Source organism: Mus caroli, chromosome 1, assembly GCF_900094665.2.
Source record: "Mus caroli chromosome 1, CAROLI_EIJ_v1.1, whole genome shotgun sequence".
In the NCBI taxonomy this organism is placed as follows: Eukaryota; Metazoa; Chordata; class Mammalia; order Rodentia; family Muridae; genus Mus; species Mus caroli.
The window spans coordinates 122,920,588-122,940,659 of record NC_034570.1 but is presented as its reverse complement, the minus strand read 5'-3'; the positions used below and the strand labels follow the sequence as shown (position 1 = coordinate 122,940,659).

The 20,072-nt window shown below is 42.4% G+C and overlaps 1 protein-coding gene across 7 annotated transcripts in view; it reads left to right on the top strand.

Moving 5' to 3' along the window:
* Positions 1–20,072, top strand: part of Srgap2 (SLIT-ROBO Rho GTPase activating protein 2) — a 239,550-nt gene that overhangs the window by 168,359 nt on the left and 51,119 nt on the right. For all 7 annotated transcript variants that reach the window (XM_029477380.1, XM_021172064.2, XM_029477361.1 and 4 more), the window contains 5 exons: positions 1,402–1,464; positions 8,331–8,546; positions 9,714–9,842; positions 15,643–15,867; positions 19,437–19,538. In XM_029477380.1, coding sequence (XP_029333240.1) covers positions 1,402–1,464; positions 8,331–8,546; positions 9,714–9,842; positions 15,643–15,867; positions 19,437–19,538 — 735 coding nt within the window. The remainder of the gene's footprint in view (positions 1–1,401; positions 1,465–8,330; positions 8,547–9,713; positions 9,843–15,642; positions 15,868–19,436; positions 19,539–20,072) is intronic.

Sequence of the window (20,072 nt, the reverse complement as noted above, 5' to 3'; positions counted from 1 at the left end):
CACACACACACACACACAGAGAGAGAGAGAGAGAGAGAGAGAGAGAGAGAGAGTAGAGAGTATGAGTATGAGTATGAATGAAAGGACTCTTCCCTTGCTTCAGAAATGAGCTGTGATATGTTAGGGGCTGGAGATGCAGCTCAGTGGTAGAGTGCTTGTCTGGTACCCACAAGATCCCAAGTTTAATTCCTAGTATGGAAAAGTAAAAAGAGTGTGCTCAGCTGTTGTAGGTATCTGAATTTTTGGTTCTGAAAACAATAACCAATTGTTTTTATTCTCTGCATTTTTGGCTATTAACATTTGGTATAGAAAATACATTTCTTTCCTACTTCCTCATTCTTCTAGTTGTACTATTTTTTATAAGTCTTTTTTTTTTTAAGATTATTTATTATATGTTAAGTACACTGCAGCTGTCTTCAGACACTTTTTTCTTCTTCTTGCTCTGGCCCCATTGCCTTGCTGTAGCTGTCTTCAGACATCCCAGAAGAGGGTATCAGATCCCATTCCAGATGGTTGTGAGCCATCATGTGGTTGCTGGGATTTGAACTCTCGACCTTCAGAAGAGCAGTCGGGGCTCTTAACCGCTGAGCCATCTCTCCACCCCTATTTCTACTATTCTTCATGGTCAGATGCAACCTATGGTAGGCAACAATAAAGGATCAGAGAGCTACTGCTGCTCAGAATTAGTCTGTTGGAAACTCCTTAATATTATCAGAATCAGGTATCAGTAACTGCTGTTGCAAGACATTGTTATTGAAGAGCCACTGCCTTAGGAAGCTGGGGAAGAAGTGAAACAAGTGAGAATTGAGGGACCTGTAGGTCTTAACATCTGTGCCAGAAAAAGCAAATGCACTCAGTTTTAGGTGCTTTCCCTTCTGTGGAGAAGGAATGCGCAGTCCAAGCCTGCGGACACTAGCCTGCTGAGGTCAGTGTGCTGTCAGTACAGTACCTTCCTGCTTGGAGTTTTCTACTGAGTTTAGGGTCTCTGAAGTCCTTGAATGTTTATATTCTTTTGCTGTCTAATCATGTTGGACACCTTAATTTCCTTAGGAATCCAATGGAGTTTTGCCTCCAAATATCTGAGAAAGCATGGTCTATCTAATCACAGTTGCTGGGTAGGATGTTGCTCTCAAGCCTGCTTTTGAGACCAATTTGAAAAATCAAGGGCTGTAACCTATTTTCCCTCTATATGATTGTCTCTACTGGACTATAGAAAAGGCCCATTTCATTTCATTAAAACTCTGAGTAAACTGACATAATTGGCTATCTGATTTGCTAGGTTAAATACTGGGCTATAATTGAATTTGTGTCATTTGTAGAGCCTGTGCTGCTCTTGTCTTTGCTGCCACCTCCTATCTCCTTCTGGTTTTCAATTAACCTTCCTTCCTTTTTTCTTTACAGAGTAAAGAAGTTGGCCAGCAGCTCCAAGATGATTTGATGAAGGTCCTGAACGAGCTTTACTCGGTAAATCAGATGGGCTGCCTGGCTCTTTTATCATAGAGAGAAGCAGCATTTGGCAGTTTGTAGCCATACTCACGTCAACAACAGAACTCAACTGAGGCTGAGGACAGTGCCTATTCCCCATTGGGGGTGACCCACCCATTTTTTTTCCACACTAATTTTTTTTCAAAATCAAATAAGCCAAAAAATATTTTTCCAGTTGTGCAATTTTATTCTGGCTTCATCTAGGGCACCACTGAAAGAAACCAGCCAAGGTCTAGGTCATTACCAGCAAGCTAGGGACCCCAAACTTGATGACAAGGAATGTAGCCTACATCACACTTCTGCATATTGGAAAGCATTTAGGTCTTAAACTATGCATCAGAACTTAGATTAGTTATGGTTTGAGATCAGAGCAGATGCTGTAAAGGGAAGCACAGATCCTAAAGTCTTCAATGTGCAGCATCATTTCAGGCAAAGAGAACATGGCAAACACAGCAGAGAGGTAAGCTTCGGCCTTGGAGAAAAGAAGGCAGTCTGCTTTGAACTCTTCAGACTGTGGTTTGTAGCAGTGAGCCTCAGGAGCTCTGGTGTTTGTTTTCTCTCAGCCATGTTCTGTTAATTACATTGAGAACACACACCAAGGAAGTTCCTTCTGCCTAAAGGAGAAATACTTCAGTTGTACAACTTGTAGCTTTTCCAACCCTTTCCAAAGTTTGGATGTGCCAGCACTATGTGTCATTTTCTAGGGTGCCCTAACCTATTTGAAGGTGAAAATGATCTTCTGTATTTACTTCTTCCTCCCTCCCTCTATTCTTCCCTCCCTCCGCCCCTTCCTTCCCTCCCTCCCTCCCTCCCTGCCTTCCTCTTATCTCTCTCCATGCTTTACCCCCTTCCTTCACAGGATGGGAGGACAGTGGTGATGTGCTCCACAAGCGTCTGAGATCAGAATTTCAAATTCTTGATCCAGAAGTTTAGGTGTGGCCAGTATGTCATGGTAACTGTTGGTAAATAGACTTGAGTGTCATCTAATTTGTCTCCAGTGATGCTCCAGTTGTTTTGAATTTCTACTCACTGACTCTTAATCTATGAAGCCAAGTAATAGGTGGTACTCTTTGTCCCCTAAGTTTTTCTTTCTCTCAAATGAAGTTAAGACTTTTTAAAAATAGAAGCATGGTATTGTGAACCATTTTCAGAGTGGATGAGTTTCCTGAACCTTATCTCTTCATTGCTTAACTTCTCTTTATTTTTAGAGCATCTTCTAGGTACCAAGAAGAGCTGAGTCTTGCCTCTGTAGAACTCTCTAACATAACAATGGCGCATGCTATTCTAGGACTCCTGTTTTCCCAATAAATAAGCATCTTGAGTCTTTGCTATTTGCTGTTTACCAGAAGTCGAGCAACATCCTCAAACCAACTCAGACCCAGCATACTGCTTTTGCAGTGAGGTAGCAGAGGAAGAAGAGTCTAAAGAACTGTTAGCTTTGCCTTACTTCATAAGTGTTGATTTAGAAAGCAAATGGCAATATGTAAGCTGTGGTGGAATGAGGATGAGAACCATGGAGCTTGCTGCTTTTTCTGAGAAAGACAAGATGGAAGATTCTCCCCACCGACCCCAGCCCTGTGCCTACCATCCCCTATGTATTATTTTTAGTATTTATTTTGAGTGTGCATTAGGGACCATTCTTAGAAGTTTGTTCTCTCCTGCCACCTTGTGGGATCTGGGGATCAAACTCAGGTCATTAGGCCTCTGTACTCAGCCATCTCCCAGCCCTGAGACCTCTGTACTTAGTCTTCAGACCAGTATTGGCAATGGCTTCTGTGGCCACCATGAGCCCATGAGCTAGAGCATAAAGCCTAGCATCCACATGCAGAATTAGCGTGTGTGCTGCTCCCTGCTTTGAGGTGAATTATTATACTTAAGATTTGTCAAGTCCCAAATAAGGCTTAGCTATTTACATCTAAATGGAAAAAGAAAAACAGAAGACACCAGGAACTTCCAGAGAGAACAGAGCAGACTCTGGTACACTGAGCCTTAAACAGGGTGGTCTCCCCCATTCCTACAAAGTAGAATGTGTGTCAGTGTCTGCTGATGTTTTTAGTTGTCGTGACTGGAGGATCCTACAATGTACAGAACAATTTGCCGCAATAGTTATCAAGCTCCAAATGTCAGTAGCACCAAGATTGAGAAGCATTGGGTGTACTGAGCCTAGACTGCTAAATTAGACACCTGAGAATCTGTCCTGATCTGACTACTAGATGCATGCACTTGGAAGGACACCTCCCACTGCAAGTCAGCATGATGATAAAAGTTGGTGTGAAGTTTGTTGTTTTCCACCCAGCAATTCCCCAGAAGCAGCAGCAAGTGACATGCTCTGATACCTGCATGCCATATGGCTAACAATGATTGAGGAATTCATATTTTCAAAATATGAGACTATATAAATTTGAAGGACCAAATAAATTTGAAGATTCTGTATAGATTATTAGGAAAGTTACAGACTAGAATTAAAAATTGTTGTTTATGTAGGGTGAGAATATCTTAGGACTGGTCTGAGATTTGGGTGACTATATATCCTTTTTGCCGATTAGCCTAGTGCTCATGAAGAGAGCCACATTTTATTCAATACTTGAGAAGCAGAGGCAGGTTGAGTTCAAAGTCAGTCTGTTCTACATCGTGAGTTCCAGGCCAGCCAGGGTGACACAGTGAAACCTTCTCTTAAACAGTTTCCTAGGACATATTTTTAGTGCTGAATTGGTAGTCTTGAGGAAAGCAGGATGTTAGTCACCCTACATGAGATAGTGGTTTCCTCAAGCAGGAACTTGATACTACCATGTGCTGCTAGCTTTGGAAAGCTATTTGCCATATATATACTCTTTGGGCATTAGGAAGAAATAGGGAGAGTTTCTTCTAAAGAGCATTTCCCTATTTGTCTATTTAAGAAAACAGGAAAGGACTTCTGCTTTCACTGATCCTGTCAGCAATAGAAATCATATGTCGCCAGGCAGTGGTGGTGCACACCTTTAATCCCAGCACTTGAGAGGCAGAGCCAGGCAGATTTCTGAGTTTGAGGCCAGCCTGGTCTACAGAGTGAGTTCCAAGACAGCCAGGGCTACACAGAGAAACCCTGTCTAGGGGGGCAGGGGGAGAAAGAACGAAAAGAAAAGAAAAAAAAGAAAGAAATCATGTGTGATTTGTGGGTCATTGAAAGAAGAGATGAAGACCACTGTATTTTTCAGTGGTCTTCTTGCAGTTGCCCCTAACACCCATGAATACTTCTTTTGAGGGAACCAATTACCCAAGGGTTGATCATCTAAGTACTTTTAAACTTTGATGAGCCAAGGGGCAGAGCCCAGGTAGCTCTAAATAAAGATGCCTTTAAACAAGAGATCCAGAACCCCAGCTATTCCTCTGCACCTTCTTCTTCTGCCTGAAGGGGTTTTGATTTCCCTGAGTTAGCATTATGTGCCAGGGGGAGTTTCCCACAGCTGTTCTCCCAGAGAGCAATCCCAGTGATTCTTGCACATATGTATGCTGGTCCATTATCCCCCTCTCCATCACAATGATCTGGCTAGCTTGTAAGCCATAGTAAAGTGGTTTTCATTTTCTTTCTGATGTTGTAGGAATGCCTTTGAAGTCAGAGTGCAGTACTTCCTAAAGAACTCTTGGATTGATTGTCTGCCTCAATTGTACAGAGAGGCAGTGTCTGGAAAACCCAGGAAGCCCCTACAGGAAAGAGTATATATGGAGGCAGGGAAGCCACATGGATTGGCCATGAAGAGTCAAAGAAACAGTAACATGAGAGAGAGGGCGGGGGAGAGAAATAGTGAGACTCTCTGGGGCTATCTTTACTCCAGAGGCTTTATGCTTCTGTATTATCTCTGAATATGTCTCCTTGACTTGGTGCAGCAGCTGGTTGCAGGGCTGTTTCAAATTGAAATTCAGCACCTGTTCCCTTGAATCAATGTCAGCTAATAGTCCCCTGATATTGTTTGTCTATTTGACCCTGGCATTAGGCACTAGCCATATAAAGACAAATAAGAGTTAGTGCTAGTTAGTTCATAATGTTGTTCCACCCAGTACAGGGGAACGCCAGGGCCAAAAAAATGGGAATGGGTGGGTAGGGAAGTGGGGGGGGAGGGTATGGGGGACTTTTGGGATAGCATTGGAAATGTAATTGAGGAAAAGATGTAATTAAAAAAATATATAAAAAAAAAGAGTTAGTGCTAAACTCAGGACATTTGGTTTTAATATGGAGTGGGGGTGCAGCAAATGAAAATAAGGTGCAAACTCTTTTACAAGTCTGTGGTAGGAGGGCATGGTTCATGCTTCTTGAAGAGGTACAAGAATGGAATCTTAATTGCCAGTTGCCAGGAAGTCTTGGGTTTTTCACCTATCTTCTCCCCAACTCCCTTCATTGAGTTCTTACTTAAAGATATTGCTATATCTTTCCCATTCTCCATCTCTCTTGGGCTCTTACTGATAAACTGTTTTCAGTCTTTTTTTTTTAATATATATACTGTTTCCTCTGAGTTGCCTATTTGGGTCTTACAAATTTTAGAAAACATTGGAAACCTCCTCAAATGTCTGAAAATCATTCTATGTAAATATACATGCATGCATACATACATACATACATACATACATACATACATACATATGGTTTGAGGCAGAATTTCTCTGTATAACCCTGGCTATCCTAGATTCTCTCTATAGGCCAGGCTGGCTTCAAACTCAGAGATCCACCTGCCTCTGTCTCCTGAGTTCTGGGATTAAAGGTGTCCACCACCACACCTGACTGCTTACTCATATTTTGGAAGTGAAGCATATACAACAGTTCCTGACTATGAAAATTTTAATTTCTTTTCATGAGAGGCTTCTTTGTATTCTTTAAGGGCAAGTTGCTGGTTTACTACATTTGAGTGCTTTGATCTCCCATGTTCATTTGCCATGTTTCCTCTTTAGCCTGTACTTCATAAAATAAAAATTCACTGTTTTATAATGCTTTACTCTAATGCTTGAATTCCTTTGTCTCATTCAAGTGAAAAAAAAGAGAAAAAGATCCCCTTGTCTGCCCTTCTTCAGCTAGCAGGGCAGGTGCCTTTCTAACTTCTTAACCTGGACAAGTAATGATCTGGTCAGGTGTCCTAGAAAAGCTTTGTTAATACCATTGATTGTTGGTACACAGAGTAAGTGGAAGGTGAAGCTTCCAGGAAATTATGCCAGGTTCACTGTGAGGTGAATATTTAAATTTCTCTCAATCTAAAATGTGACATAATTGAGGCTGTACTGTACCTCTGTATTCCTCTTCCAACTCCAGGTGAACCTCGGCATACCCACAAGGTACCAGGTTTTCCCAGCCTCAGCACCACTGAAATTCTAAAACACACATGTTTTTGTTATGGACTCTCCATGTCTCCCTGTCTCTACCTACTATCAACTTCTAAGTTCTAGACATTGCCAATTGTTATCTGGAGTCTAAAACAGCCCCTAAATGAGATGCTGCTCTCATTTGATCAGTTTCATTTCTAAATGAGATCAGCGTCTTTTTTCAGGATTTCCTTGCCTGTCCTTTATCTTTCCTCCCAGGTAGTCCAGCTTCAGTCCTATGTAGCGGATAGTCACTGTCCATTAGTGGATAAGATGTAGACTTTGGAGTTAGGTAGATGTAAGTTTGAATTCTGCCTGCCATCTACTAGTTGTAAGACTTTGAGTGGCGTGTGCACTGAATGCGAGAGATTGTTAGTAATATTGAGTCAGTACTTTTCTCTGTTGTCAGCCACTCACAAATACTCCCCACTCCTAGGCTTTCTGCTCCTCCTCTTCAAAGAAACCTCATGACATCAAAATTTCAGCACTTGTGAATTTCCAATTGCTTGATTTGTTATGAAGTATTTGAATCCCACATAGAATCTGAAAGCTGCCTATGTGAAAACAGGAACTTCCTGCAGAGTAGAGTTGGCCCCTGTTTAGCTGGATGTAATATATTTCAGACGACTAGAAATGAGCTGAGACTCTATCTTCCTGGCCTTCTTGCTAAGAAAAAGTGTTCAATTCCTAGACAGTAGCTCTTTTGAAAAAGTATGTTCCTTGCTCACCACCCCCACTCCCCCATCCCCACCCCAGTTTTTAAAGACAAAATCTCTGTATATAGCCCTGGCTATCCTGGGATCACTTTGTAGATCAGGCTGGCCTTGAACTCATTGAGATCTTCTTGCACTACTTCCAGACTGCAGGAATTAAAGGCACGCACCACCACACCTTACCCTGTGTTTCTCCTTTTATGTTTCTTCCTGCTTGTGACCAATTCCAGTTACACTTGATACAAATTGTCTTCTTTCCCAGCCTCTTATCTGAGTTTGAGCAGGTCTACAGCCTTCATTGTCTAGGGTATAGAATTGTTACATGAATGAAATTAACAAGTGTATGGGGGTGGGGGTGGGGGGGGGTTAACTTGGCACAAAGCCAAAAATATATTAAGTACTCAGTAAATTGTAAGTGGCATTGATATTTCTGTCAGAAACATTAGGTATCTAATGAAGATAAAGCAGACCCTTAGGGTCTAAGAGAGGTGTTCTTATTTCTTATCTACTTAGTACCATGAAGTGACTAAGCAATAGAAATCACTGAGTCAGTATAAGAGTCATGCTTACAGATAATAATGAATAAAAGGTTTTGAAAAGTGATGAAATTAATATGGGACCATTGCAATAAACTGTCCTATACTTAGGTGTAGACCTGAATATACATGTGCTGAACCAGACATTACTGGATTTTCCCTTAGAAAGATGTGAATATTACTTCATGTAGGAGAGGCCCTGCTGAGTTTTGTTAGTCTGTAACATGAAGTTGAATCCATTGGCTTGACCTCTAGGGGAAATATCTTACAGGTCATGAAGACATATCACATGTACAATGCCGACAGCATCAGTGCTCAGAGCAAACTGAAGGAAGCAGAGAAGCAAGAAGAGAAGCAAATTGGCAAATCAGTAAAGCAAGAGGACCGGCAGACCCCTCGCTCCCCTGACTCCACAGCCAATGTCCGCATTGAGGAGAAGCATGTCCGGAGGAGCTCAGTGAAGAAGATTGAGAAGATGAAGGAGAAGGTATAAGTGCTCTGGCAACTGTAGAGACAGAAAGGGATGCTTGGAAGGCAAGACTGATAATAATAGGTGCTGTGAAGAGCTGAATAAAGCAGTTCCTTTCGTTCCTAATAACCAAAGAATCCTTCTGTGTCTTGCCAGGAATCCTGGCTATTGGAAAACCTAACAATGTGAACTCTCAGATTTTCTCTTTCTTTCTTCCTTTCTTTCTTCCTTTCTTTCTTTCTTTCTTTCTTTCTTTCTTTCTTTCTTTCTTTCTTTCTTCCTTCCTTCCTTCCTTTCTTTCTTTCTTTCTTTCTTTCTTNCTTTCTTTCTTTCTTTCTTTCTTTCTTTCTTCCTTCCTTCCTTCCTTTCTTTCTTTCTTTCTTTCTTTCTTTCTTTCTTTCTTTCTTTCTTACCGATCTGTTTATTTATTTCAAGTATCTGACTACACTATCGCTGTCTTCTGACACACCAGAAGAGGTCATTGAATCCCCATTACAGACTGGGAATACTCAGGACCTCTGGAAGAGCAGTCAGTGCTCTTAACCACTGAGCCATCTCTGCAGTCCAAACTCTCAAGATTTTAATGTCAAGTTTATTGACAGGAATCTGTAGTCACTTTTCTCATTCCATTTTCCAAATCAAGTGAAATGCCCTATTGACTTGAGAAATAGGGCAGACTTTAGACCTTGTATTTTGGCTTCCAATACCAGGGTCTGGGGTAGAGTTTAGAGGCACCTCTTCAAGGCCAACAACAGGGTGGAGAATAGTGTGTGAAGACAGGATTGTTGTAGCATGCACATCTGAACCCTTCCATCAGAGTTGGGATCCACTTGAAAGCAGGAACACACAGGAGATGGCAGCAAAGGGAGGCCTTGATGTTCTGGCCTTCATCTCTCCCAGAAAAGCCTTCTCTTTAAACCAAAATCATAACAGTGACAGGTCATCAAGATGGCTCATCAGGTAGGGTTGCCACTTAGCCTGGCAACCTGAGTCCAAACCCAGGAGCCCACATTGTAGAAGGAAGAGATGACTCCTGCAAGTTACCTTCCAACATCCACGGAGACATAAAGGCATGTGTGCATACGAACATACACACTGCTTCACATGTATACGTCAAAAAATAAGTATATGTTTTTCATTTTTTAATTAAAAAAACTAAACATGAACTTGCATTTTTCTTTTTAGCGACAAGCCAAGTACACAGAGAATAAGCTGAAGGCCATTAAAGCCCGGAATGAGTATTTATTGGCTTTGGAAGCAACCAATGCATCTGTCTTCAAGTACTATATCCATGACCTGTCTGATATTATCGATGTAAGTACCTAAAGCTGTGGTGGAAGGCTGAGACCACCTCTTGCCTAGTTTCAGAAACATGGTCACATGTTCCTCATTTCTGCATTCAGGCATCTTGGCCATTTTGAGAACAATGTGAAGATAGCAGCCATGATCCATTGTAAAGGTGGAGCACCTTATACACCTTATATCATTTGCTCCTCACAGCACTCCATGAGAACAAAGCAATACCATCTATTGCTGTTGACTAATAAATCAGAGTTTAGTGATTTACCCAGAGTTAGTAAAAGGCTGAAACAAAATTTATACCAAGTTCTGATTCCTAAACCCATGTTCATGACTTCTGTGTTCTGTTTGTCAAGAAATAGTCTCTTACAATGAAGCTTGTAGAAAGAAGCAATGACAAGAAGAGTTAGAATGCCTTGCTTACGTTTATTAATCAGTTCGTGTTTCTTGGGATCTCCTCATTCATTGTCACATCACCCCTGTAGATACACAATGCTGTCTTCATTTGTGACCCAGGGAATTAAGAGACATACTTACCTAAGGTTTGGGTTTGCAATGTGCTGCAACTAGGATCTTGACTAGAAGGTATCCAACTGCTACAGGTATCTGCCCTGTTCTCTTTTGTTATGTGGCACAAAAATGAGAGAGAGGAGGGGTTTAGTATGCATGTATGCTTTGTAGGCAGCAGGCACAGCCATTTGTCTTTGACTTTATGGGTTAGTTTTTGCTTTGATCTCTTACAGCTTCTCCTCAATTCCTGTCCTAACATATCTCTCACATACAGACTGCAATCTGACCCAATACCCTTCCTCATGTCTTCTTCCAGTCACCAGAGTGGCTCTGGAGCCAGCTGATTGAGCATCAGCAGTCCAGTCTCTAGGGCATCAGCAATATCCCTTCAGAGACCTGTTGTTTGCCTCAGGTTCTTGGCAATGGCCTAAGACTCTAGCCAAACTGCACATGATTTTCTATCACGGATTCTTCACAAGCACACCTGCTCTGCTTTACATCATGTAGGGATCTGGGCTCAGATTCACTATTATGTTAGTAGTTAGCATATCTTGGGCTTGCTACTGAACTATTCTGAAACTTTGCTTTATTTCCTGCCCCTCTGCTCCTAGTAAAATAAAGACCTGGACTGTTTAAATCTGGCCTACATCAGGGAACTTTTCTAAAATACAGACAGTTATCCTTTCAGCCAGGGAGTTTTGATTTAGTAGGTTTTGGCCTCCTAAGGCCTTCGATGTCATCATCTCAGCTGGTAAGTGGAGCCCTGGTCTCTGTTCAGACTCCTCTTTGTTCTTTCTGCTTGTTGATGCCAATCTGAACACTGTCCTTCAGTGAGGTCAAAACCCTAAACCAGTCCCTTCATTCTTCTACACTGTTAGTAGAGGCCCATTCTCAACACAAGGAAGTCACTTTCTATGCTCACTTTCTGCTGTTTATCTTACATTTGGTAAAAACAAGTAAGATAAAAAATTAGACCAGACAGGGTGTTACACCCCTTTTACTAGCCTGTCCTCTTCCTTTTGCCTCTAGAGAATATTTGTACCAATTTCAATAAATTGCTTAATTCCGGAAAAGAGATATATATATATATATATATATATATATATATATATATATATATGACTTACAATCTTTGATCTCACTTGGTAGTTCTAAGGACTGTAGGCTCATTGGAGTGTAATTTCCTCACCTGCATACTTATCTCTTGGCCTCGGAGCAGATGAGTAAGTGAAGTGCAGGGCATTGCCATTATGGGTAGCCCGAGTGTCATGAGTGTACCTAGAAAGTCTGTGATGCCACATACACTGAAACTGGATGTGAAAGAACTTGGTTTTCCCATTATGGAGTTTTATTGAGAACAGTTGTTTGTCTATCTCCTGTAAGAAATTGAAGGGTGATATGAAGCACTCATTTTTTTTTTGTTTGTTTCTAGGTTTTCTCTAGATTATCTGAGAAAGAATTTCAGCCAGTAAGGGGATCATGAGCTATGGACTTAAAGCTCATACATTGAGATGTTCTGTTATTCAATATTTTCTAAAAATTTATTTCTCCCAAGTTTTTATAGTATTTGTGTAGCATTTTATAGTATTTGTATAGCATTTATTTCTTGTATAAACAAAATTGTATGTTCTCTCTACCTGTTGGAATTCTCATGGGAAATACTCAAATCTCAGTTAACCCTGCCAGATACGGCTTCTTTTCTGAAGGCTGAGTTTTCCCCCTACAAATATGTAGATGGGCAAGGCCCTGTCCATGTCTCCTGGGTTAGCTGAAAGCATGGCAGAACTGGAGGGCACATTGTATGTTTGACCCTGACTCATTGGCACAGAGAAGCTAAGAAGGGTGATAGAGGTATTGTTCCCACTAAGGAAAGCTCCCTGATGTTCTTAGACTATGCAGTAGAACATATGGGTCAGCACTCAGCCCACTAGATGATTTCCTGAAAATCTTGAGTATTTGCCTGTGGTATCCATCAGTCAACTTTATTGAATGTTTTATGTGAATAAGACCTACTAGGAAAAATTGTAAACAGGAATAAGATACTGGAAAACTCTAAGATACTTGCATTCTGGGTGGGGTGATATGAAATTGCAGGCCTCGGAATGACCGCGTGTGTTGGGGGTCATATGAGGATGAATGCAGTTGAGTTCAAGTGGGACCAGGAATGCAGGGCTGGTTGGCTTCCCAGAGGCTGAGAATTTAATATGGATCTTAAAGAGTGAGTCCAATTCCAGCAGGTGAAAGTAAAGGGTAATATTTCAGGAAAAGAAATGTGAGGAGCTGAAGGGTAGAGGTCAGTAGATTGGAGGATGCTTGTGATTGGTGTTAGCTTCAAGTCTACACAGTACCAGATATGTGTGAAGTGTATTGTCTATTTAGCACATAACCAGCAACAAAGCTGGTATTTTCCCCTTTTTCAGGCCAGAGGGATAAACTAGCTTTCTAGGTTAGAGGCCTATACTTTTTCAACACTCTGTCCTCTGCAGAGAGTGTGGCACTGGAATTCAGCAGAGGTTAACTGGGGGCATGAAGGGACGTGATGCTGAGTAGATAGACTGGACGCAAATTACAGTTTAGGTGTTTTATGTGTTTGTTTGCCCATTTAAATTTGCTAACTTCATTGAGCTTTTTTCTTCCTTGTGTGGAAAACTAAGATAATATAGACTTTGGGGGGTGGGGGTGGGGGTGATTATGAGGATTAAGATGTAGAATATACGTAACTGTTCACTGTCTAGCATGTAGTGGACATCCTTAACAAACAGTAGCATTCTTTACAAGTACAACCTGAAGGTGAATTTTAGCTTAAGTAGAGATAAGTATTTTTGGCACTTCAATAGGAGCATGCTAAAAACCATATTCTCTGACAGACCACACTGTTATAAAATAAGGTATGGATTAAGATAGAGATAGAAGAAAGTAAAGTTTCAAAAATATATAAAGATTTCTGAGGAGCACCCTGCCTGTCCCAAATTCGTCTGTCTCCCACACACTCTGTTGGCAGTGTTACCTTTGTTTACTACACTGATAAGTATAGAGCTCATCTTAAGAACTGGAGGACATCTTAGATAGGCAAGAAGATTTACAGGTTTAAAGGGAGAATGATCAATTAGTTTAACAGCATCTCCTAGAGGAGGAAGGGACCCTGCACGTGCAACCTCCCAATCAGCCGCCTTTGTCTAGATTCTGTTTGCTCTTCTTCCGACTGAATTTAGTGTTTTCCTATCCTCTGGCTACAGTTATGCTGTCACTGCTGTTACCCCGCTGAAGCCAGGCACCTGCCAGAGTCTGTTGGCACTGAATCCAGAGCTCAGCTCAATGTGCACTCCATTGCAAGCTTTGTGTCAGATGCCTGGAAGGAGGCAGCCTGTCACATGTTTTTTCTTCCCCAATAGAGGCTGTTCCTGACGTGATCGTGATGAGAGGGAAAGGCTGAGGAAATTAATTTGATGCTTATTTATGCAGTGAAATTACAATCAGGCAGATGGCCTTACTCTATCCAGAGATTTTTCTCTGACATTTCCTCTCAGGCTCTGGACATCAAAGCTGTGTAAATAATAGAGGTGATAATTGATGGCCATGGAATTTGGATCTCGGGGTCTTTATTGGAGGGGTAGGGAATATTGTCAGAGTATTACAGAATGCCTTTGCTGAAAAGAGCATTGGGGATTACATTTAATCCAAAGGGGTTTTTTTCCTAGACTTTTTCTTAAGAACTTATTCTTCAAACCAGATCGCACATAGAATCCCAGTTTATTGAATGGAAAAATGAGCAGAGTTGTTTTCGTTGAAGTAAATATAAAAAGGCTCCAAGACCTCCTAACTGGGTCACCTCCTATCCCCTTCTGAGGGATAACCTGGGCGCTGACATTGAACTTAGAGCTGTGATCTACAGCTTGAAAACCACTGGACTGGTCACATTTGTTCATTGAACTGTCGAGGACACAGGTGTGAGGATGGGATAGGAGTAGCTTTTCCAGGGTTGCTTGATTCTGCCTCTACTATTTTGTTTTGTTTTGTTTCCGTGTGTGTGTGTGTGTGTAAAATGAATATGCACAAGAGTACAGGTGCCCCATGCAAGTCCAGAAGAGAGTGTTAGATTTCCCGGATCTGGAGTTACAAGTGGTTATGAGCTTCAGGCATGGGTGCAAGGAGCCAAACGCAGGTCTTTTGCAAGGGGAATAAGAACTCTTAACCACATCAATCTCTCAAGCCCTGAACTTGTTTTTTCAGACAGGATTCTCAAAAGTTCATTTTAGCCAGCTAACCATCAAGCCCCTTTCTCGACCTCTAAGTGCTAGGATTACAGACACCTGACCCATAGGCTTGTGATCAACCGTTAATTCCTTATATTTGCACCACAAGGACTTTACTAATTGGGCTATTCCTTTAGCCCTGGTTTTTGTTGTTTGTTTAAAAACAGAGGCTGGCTTTGAATTGATTATGCAGCTGAGGTTGACCTTGAACTTCTGAGCCTCTTACTTTTCCCTCCTGAGTGCCTGAGATTACCGGTCTGCTTCCCCACAGTCCGTTTCTGCAGTGTTGGGGGAATCAAACCTGAGCCTCCATGCATGCTAGACATACCCCTTTCCAGTTGACCTACATTCCCCAACCCCTACAATTGCCTCTTTTATTTTCTTCTTTTCATTTTTGTTGTTGAAAATCAAAAGCATGATAAGAATCTTCCCAGTAACACTTATATTTAGGACTTTGTGGTTTAGCTTTCTTCAGCTCAGGCTTGTCCAAGATCACTGAAAGTTAATGTCATGACTCAACCAACCTTCTGTTCTCTCCTTCTCCCACCTACCTAGAGTTGAGTATATGTGAATTTACTGCTGATACAGCACTCCAGATTTTTGACTCCTGGCTGCTCCATTGGCCTGGAAAGCTTGCTATGTAGTGACTTCTAACCACACGCACCCTCAGGGAATCATGGCAGGCAGTATTATTATTATTGTTGAATTTTGTTGTTATGGCATCCCCCAGACAAACCAGAAAACAGAATGGAATTCTCTAACTTGTGGCCATTCTCGTTTTTATGAAACATCATTTTGTTAACTCTTATCAGTGTTTTTTACAAATCTTCTTCTGTCTAACCACCTTAGTACCCTGCATGGTGTGCTAACCAGTGAACTAGGGAGCAAGAACTAAGGAATCTTACCCAGGTCTTGACATTATAATCTCAACTTCCTTCCTGTTACAGTCAGTCAGTCACCTTGATATGGTCAGATCTACCCCAAGACCACTTCCCTTCTTGTCAGACCTTGAGATGTCTGTGGTATGCTTATGTGCCTTCTCCTTCCCACAGCAATGTTGTGACCTAGGCTACCATGCTAGCCTGAACCGGGCTCTACGCACTTTCCTATCTGCTGAATTAAATCTGGAACAGTCAAAACATGAAGGTCTGGATGCTATTGAAAATGCAGTAGAAAACCTAGATGCCACCAGTGACAAGCAACGGCTCATGGAGATGTACAACAATGTTTTCTGCCCCCCTATGAAATTTGAATTCCAGCCCCACATGGGAGATATGGTAAGGCCATTCCCTATATTGTACCTTTCCCCCAAAGGGACTTGAATGTACTAGAGTGTGGGAACTAAAAGGGGGTGTGGGGAAAAGAGGAGGGAGGGAGGATAGCCCATGTCTGGCCAGAGTTCCTCCTATGCTTTGGGCAGGCAGATGTGGGAGGGATGCCAGACGCTTTCCACTTGGCCCCGGGTGAGCATCTAACCCACTGGCCCCACTCGACTGGGGATGAACAAGGGGCAGCCCCTGCCGGGGAGGGGGCAGGGGAGAGGGTAGAGGGAGAAAGGTTCCCACACAGGTGAGAGTAAGCACAGCAGGCCTTGATGAACAGAGACAGTCGATGGTTTTAGAGTTTCATTGTAGAAAGGCAGGGAGAAAGGAGAGAAGGTAAAAGAGAGAGAGAGAGACCGGCCATGGCCAAGAGGAGAGAAGGGGGAAATGGAGAGAGAGAGAAGAAAGGCTAGAGAGGAAGAAGAAGAGAGAGAAAGGAGAGGAGAGGAGAGGAGAGGAGAGGAGAGGAGAGGAGAAGGAGAGAGTAAGAATAAGGGGAGTAAGAGCAAGAGAGTGAGGAGGGGCCAAACAGCCGCTATTATGGTATGCTGTTATCTTTACTGTTGCTAGGTAACTGGGGAGGAGTTTAGCCTGAAGGTCAGAAGCTTGAGACTGAGACATTGCCTATGAGACTACTAACCATGCGTCTCCTGTGGGGTCTGAGGGGACGGTAACTTCGACAGGAGCCTTGAGTCCAGGAGATATGAGAGAACTCCTTCCGTCCCATATAGGTGAATTATCACCACCGGGTCCCAGGGTTCAGACCTCAACTCGACTGGAAACCAGACTGTGTATAGCCCAATACCCCACACTAGAGTTGTATATAGTTTGATTACATCTGAAGGAGAGGGTATTTCCTGTCAGATAAACTGTTCTATTCTTTCAGACCCTGTAGTATATCTCTTTGATTTTAACTGATGTGTTTATCCTTGAGCCTAGGTTCATGTTCCATCTAATCCAGCTGTCCTGAGCTGTAGAGTGGATGGTTCTCCCAGAGAATACCCCACCCTGTCTCAAGTAGCTGTGTCCTAGAGACCTGACTGGGGTGACCAGGGAATGAAGAAAAGCAGACACATGTACAGAAAAGCTGGGGTCGGGTAGGTTCTGCTAGTTTGGATGGAGAGTATGGCATTGGTCCTTGACATGACCATGCCCTTGTCAACAATACACATTCATTCAGGACTTCATCCACTCTTTTAGACTCTCTCAAAAGCTTCCTCAGCTCCCCACAGTAGTTAGTGAGACCACAAGGAGTAGATGAGAGGACACCACAAATCTGCAAGGTGCTCTTGCCAGGAATAGTACTTGCCTGGATTAGAATCTAGACTCTTTAGAAACCTTGCTCTAGCCTGATAATCAATAGTATGCTAATCAGACAGTTTACTGTCATAGACTGACCACAGTGGAGTGGTACTTCTCTGTTTTACATATAAAATATGAAGTGGTTTCTCTCCTTTTCTTCTTGGGGAAAACCTAACCCATTACAGTTTGTTTCCATTGCTGTGGCTGAGTAGAAGTCAGCATCTAGACCAATGGAAAACTAAGACAGCATCATGTTACAGTTAGAAGGGGGCATCACCAGCCTCCAGGAAGCCCCATTCCTCACCTGCTTTGATTTCTGTTCACAGTTGTCTTCTAAGCCCATTCTCCAGCTGCCATTGAGATTCCTTCCCCTGAATAAGTGGAACTTGGGACTATCTGAATGCATTGGTTGATTTTCTGGTGTTATCTGAGTTCTCTTCTGAGCCAAACAGCATGTCTCCATAAATGGGAATCCAAATGATGGGTACTCAGTCCCCCTCCTTGCCCAGTCAGAACCACATTTCCATACTCTAAAGCACAGATGGAGTGCATTACCTTGCATCCTGGCTAGAGATCACTGACAAAACATGCATCAGCAGCTTTGCTGCTCCTTAAAGAAACAGGATTGGAGACGATTTTTTTTCCTCTAATTCTTCCATTCTAGGCCAGGGTGACTTTAAAAAATAATAGTTCATTCTTTTGCCCAGTATGTGATACAGCTGATTCGTGGCTTGGCCAGAAAAGGGGCCAGAATTTCCCATTCTGGCTTAGAGATGAGATGTCAAGTTATTCTTGCATCCTGCTAACAGGCTTTCTGCCTCATTGTGGGATATTTGTAGGCAGAAGAAAGGAGCTGCCTGGAAGTCCTTTAAATGGGGCCAAAGTTCAGGTAGCATTTTAATGGAAGCTCTGGAATTGGCTACACTGGTGTTCTCGGGCTGCAGATATGACAGATGTCAGCTGCTCTTGGATGCACTAGGACTTGGTGCCTGTTTCAACTCTTGGTGCACCCAGAGGTTTGAGGGCACTGGATGCACAACTGGTGACATCAGGGCCAGAAACAGAATTTTCATTCTTGGCAGTAACCCATCTGGCCAACAAGCTTTCTCCATTATGTCTACTTCTAAAAGCCATAGTGAAATCAGCTCCAAATCTTGAACAAGCCTCTCAGCTGAAGAAGAGATCAAATCAGTTGGAATCTTAAATATCAAAGGGGAAAAAGGTCAATTTCCAGTCTCCTCCATTTGAAAAGAAGTTTTATTTTTTTGAGTAAGAGAGTGGTTTACAAATATATGAATATACTCAGTCTTTGCTGAGGGTAACAGAGCCAAATTCTATCCAGATGTCTCTTCTGGTAAGAGCTAAAGGACACTTGATAATAAAGTGACAGGCACTTCCTCCACATGGGTCCTATCCTTCACTTCCTAGCCTTCTGCCTGTCATCCGTCATCCGGGAGATCAGATTGCCTCATGCCATAGCCTTACCTTTATCTATAGACTATGTCAGCTGTTCCTTCACAGACGATAAAGTTGGTTATTTGGGGATGGGGTACAGGGGATCTCACACCTAGTGGGATACAATGACGGCTATTTAAAAGATATCAAGTTCCTCCTGTCAGATCTCATGCCATCTGGGGCTCTCTAACTTGAGCTGATGAACTTGCTCCCATATTCACATAAACTCTTTCCCATTGACTCAAAGCTCTCGTGCATGGCCCAGATTTATAAACATACATGCTGCCAGCAGCAGCAAGTTAGCTTCTTGGCCCACTTCTCTCCTGCTTTTTAACTCTAGTGTATGAAGTGGGAGGAGGGAAGAGCCAGAGAGGTGACCACTTGGACCTTTGGCAGGAACTTCACTGTGCCAAAGTGTTGGGTTTCTGAACCAAGGGCTTCTTGAAACACTCTTGTCTCGCCTCCTCAGAATTCCCTGAATCTGCAGCTGCTGCTAGACCTACCCTGCCAACCACCTGCCTGCCTTTGAGTTACAAAGAGAGAAACAGTCTTTCCAAATAGATTCTCCTCCCCTTTCACATATCCTTTGGTCTAGAAGTTCACATGCCATCGTCTTCGGAATTTTTTTTTTTTTTCACATAGAAACTGCAAGCCTTCCAGTAGTTGGGATGCAATACAATGTAAATTGTTTTGAACAGTAGTGAGAATTCTGGAGTCCTCAAAAGATATATGTCCTCTTCCTGACCTTCTGTTGCTTCTTCTGACAGGCCTCTCAACTCTGTGCCCAGCAGCCTGTCCAGAGTGAGCTGGTGCAGAGATGCCAGCAGCTGCAGTCTCGCTTATCCACTTTGAAGATTGAGAATGAAGAGGTGTGTTTCCTTCCTAGGAAGCTCGGAGCCACTGTTTCCTTGTTGAACTACTTATGGCTGTCCATCAGGGGCAAGTAGAAGGAGCATGCAGAGAATGTCCAGACTATTGCAGAGATTTCCTGGCCAAATGGAGGCTAGTGCTTTCCCTGCTGCTACATCCTGCCCTTGAAATTCAGGAAGTTGTTCGTACATTGCCAAAGGTTGTGCTCTATTTTGGGCTTTTACAAAATGCCCCTCCCCACTACACATTTAATCAAAGTGGCACTTGGCCACTGTGGGAACAATATCAAGTCTCTGAAATGACCCACTCATGACTGGCTTTTTCCAGCATTTTCAAAAAGAAACCTTTTGACTTTGATACTTCAGACATCTCTCTCCTCTTACAGGAGGGTGACTTTTTTTTTCCTAAACACAGAATATTTTCTTTTAATATCCAGTTTAAAAAGGCAATTTTTTAAAGTTTAAGAACAATCCAGTTTAAAAAGGTAATCCAGGTTTCTATTGAGCTCAGATGGCTTCTTTCTTGTATTTTAG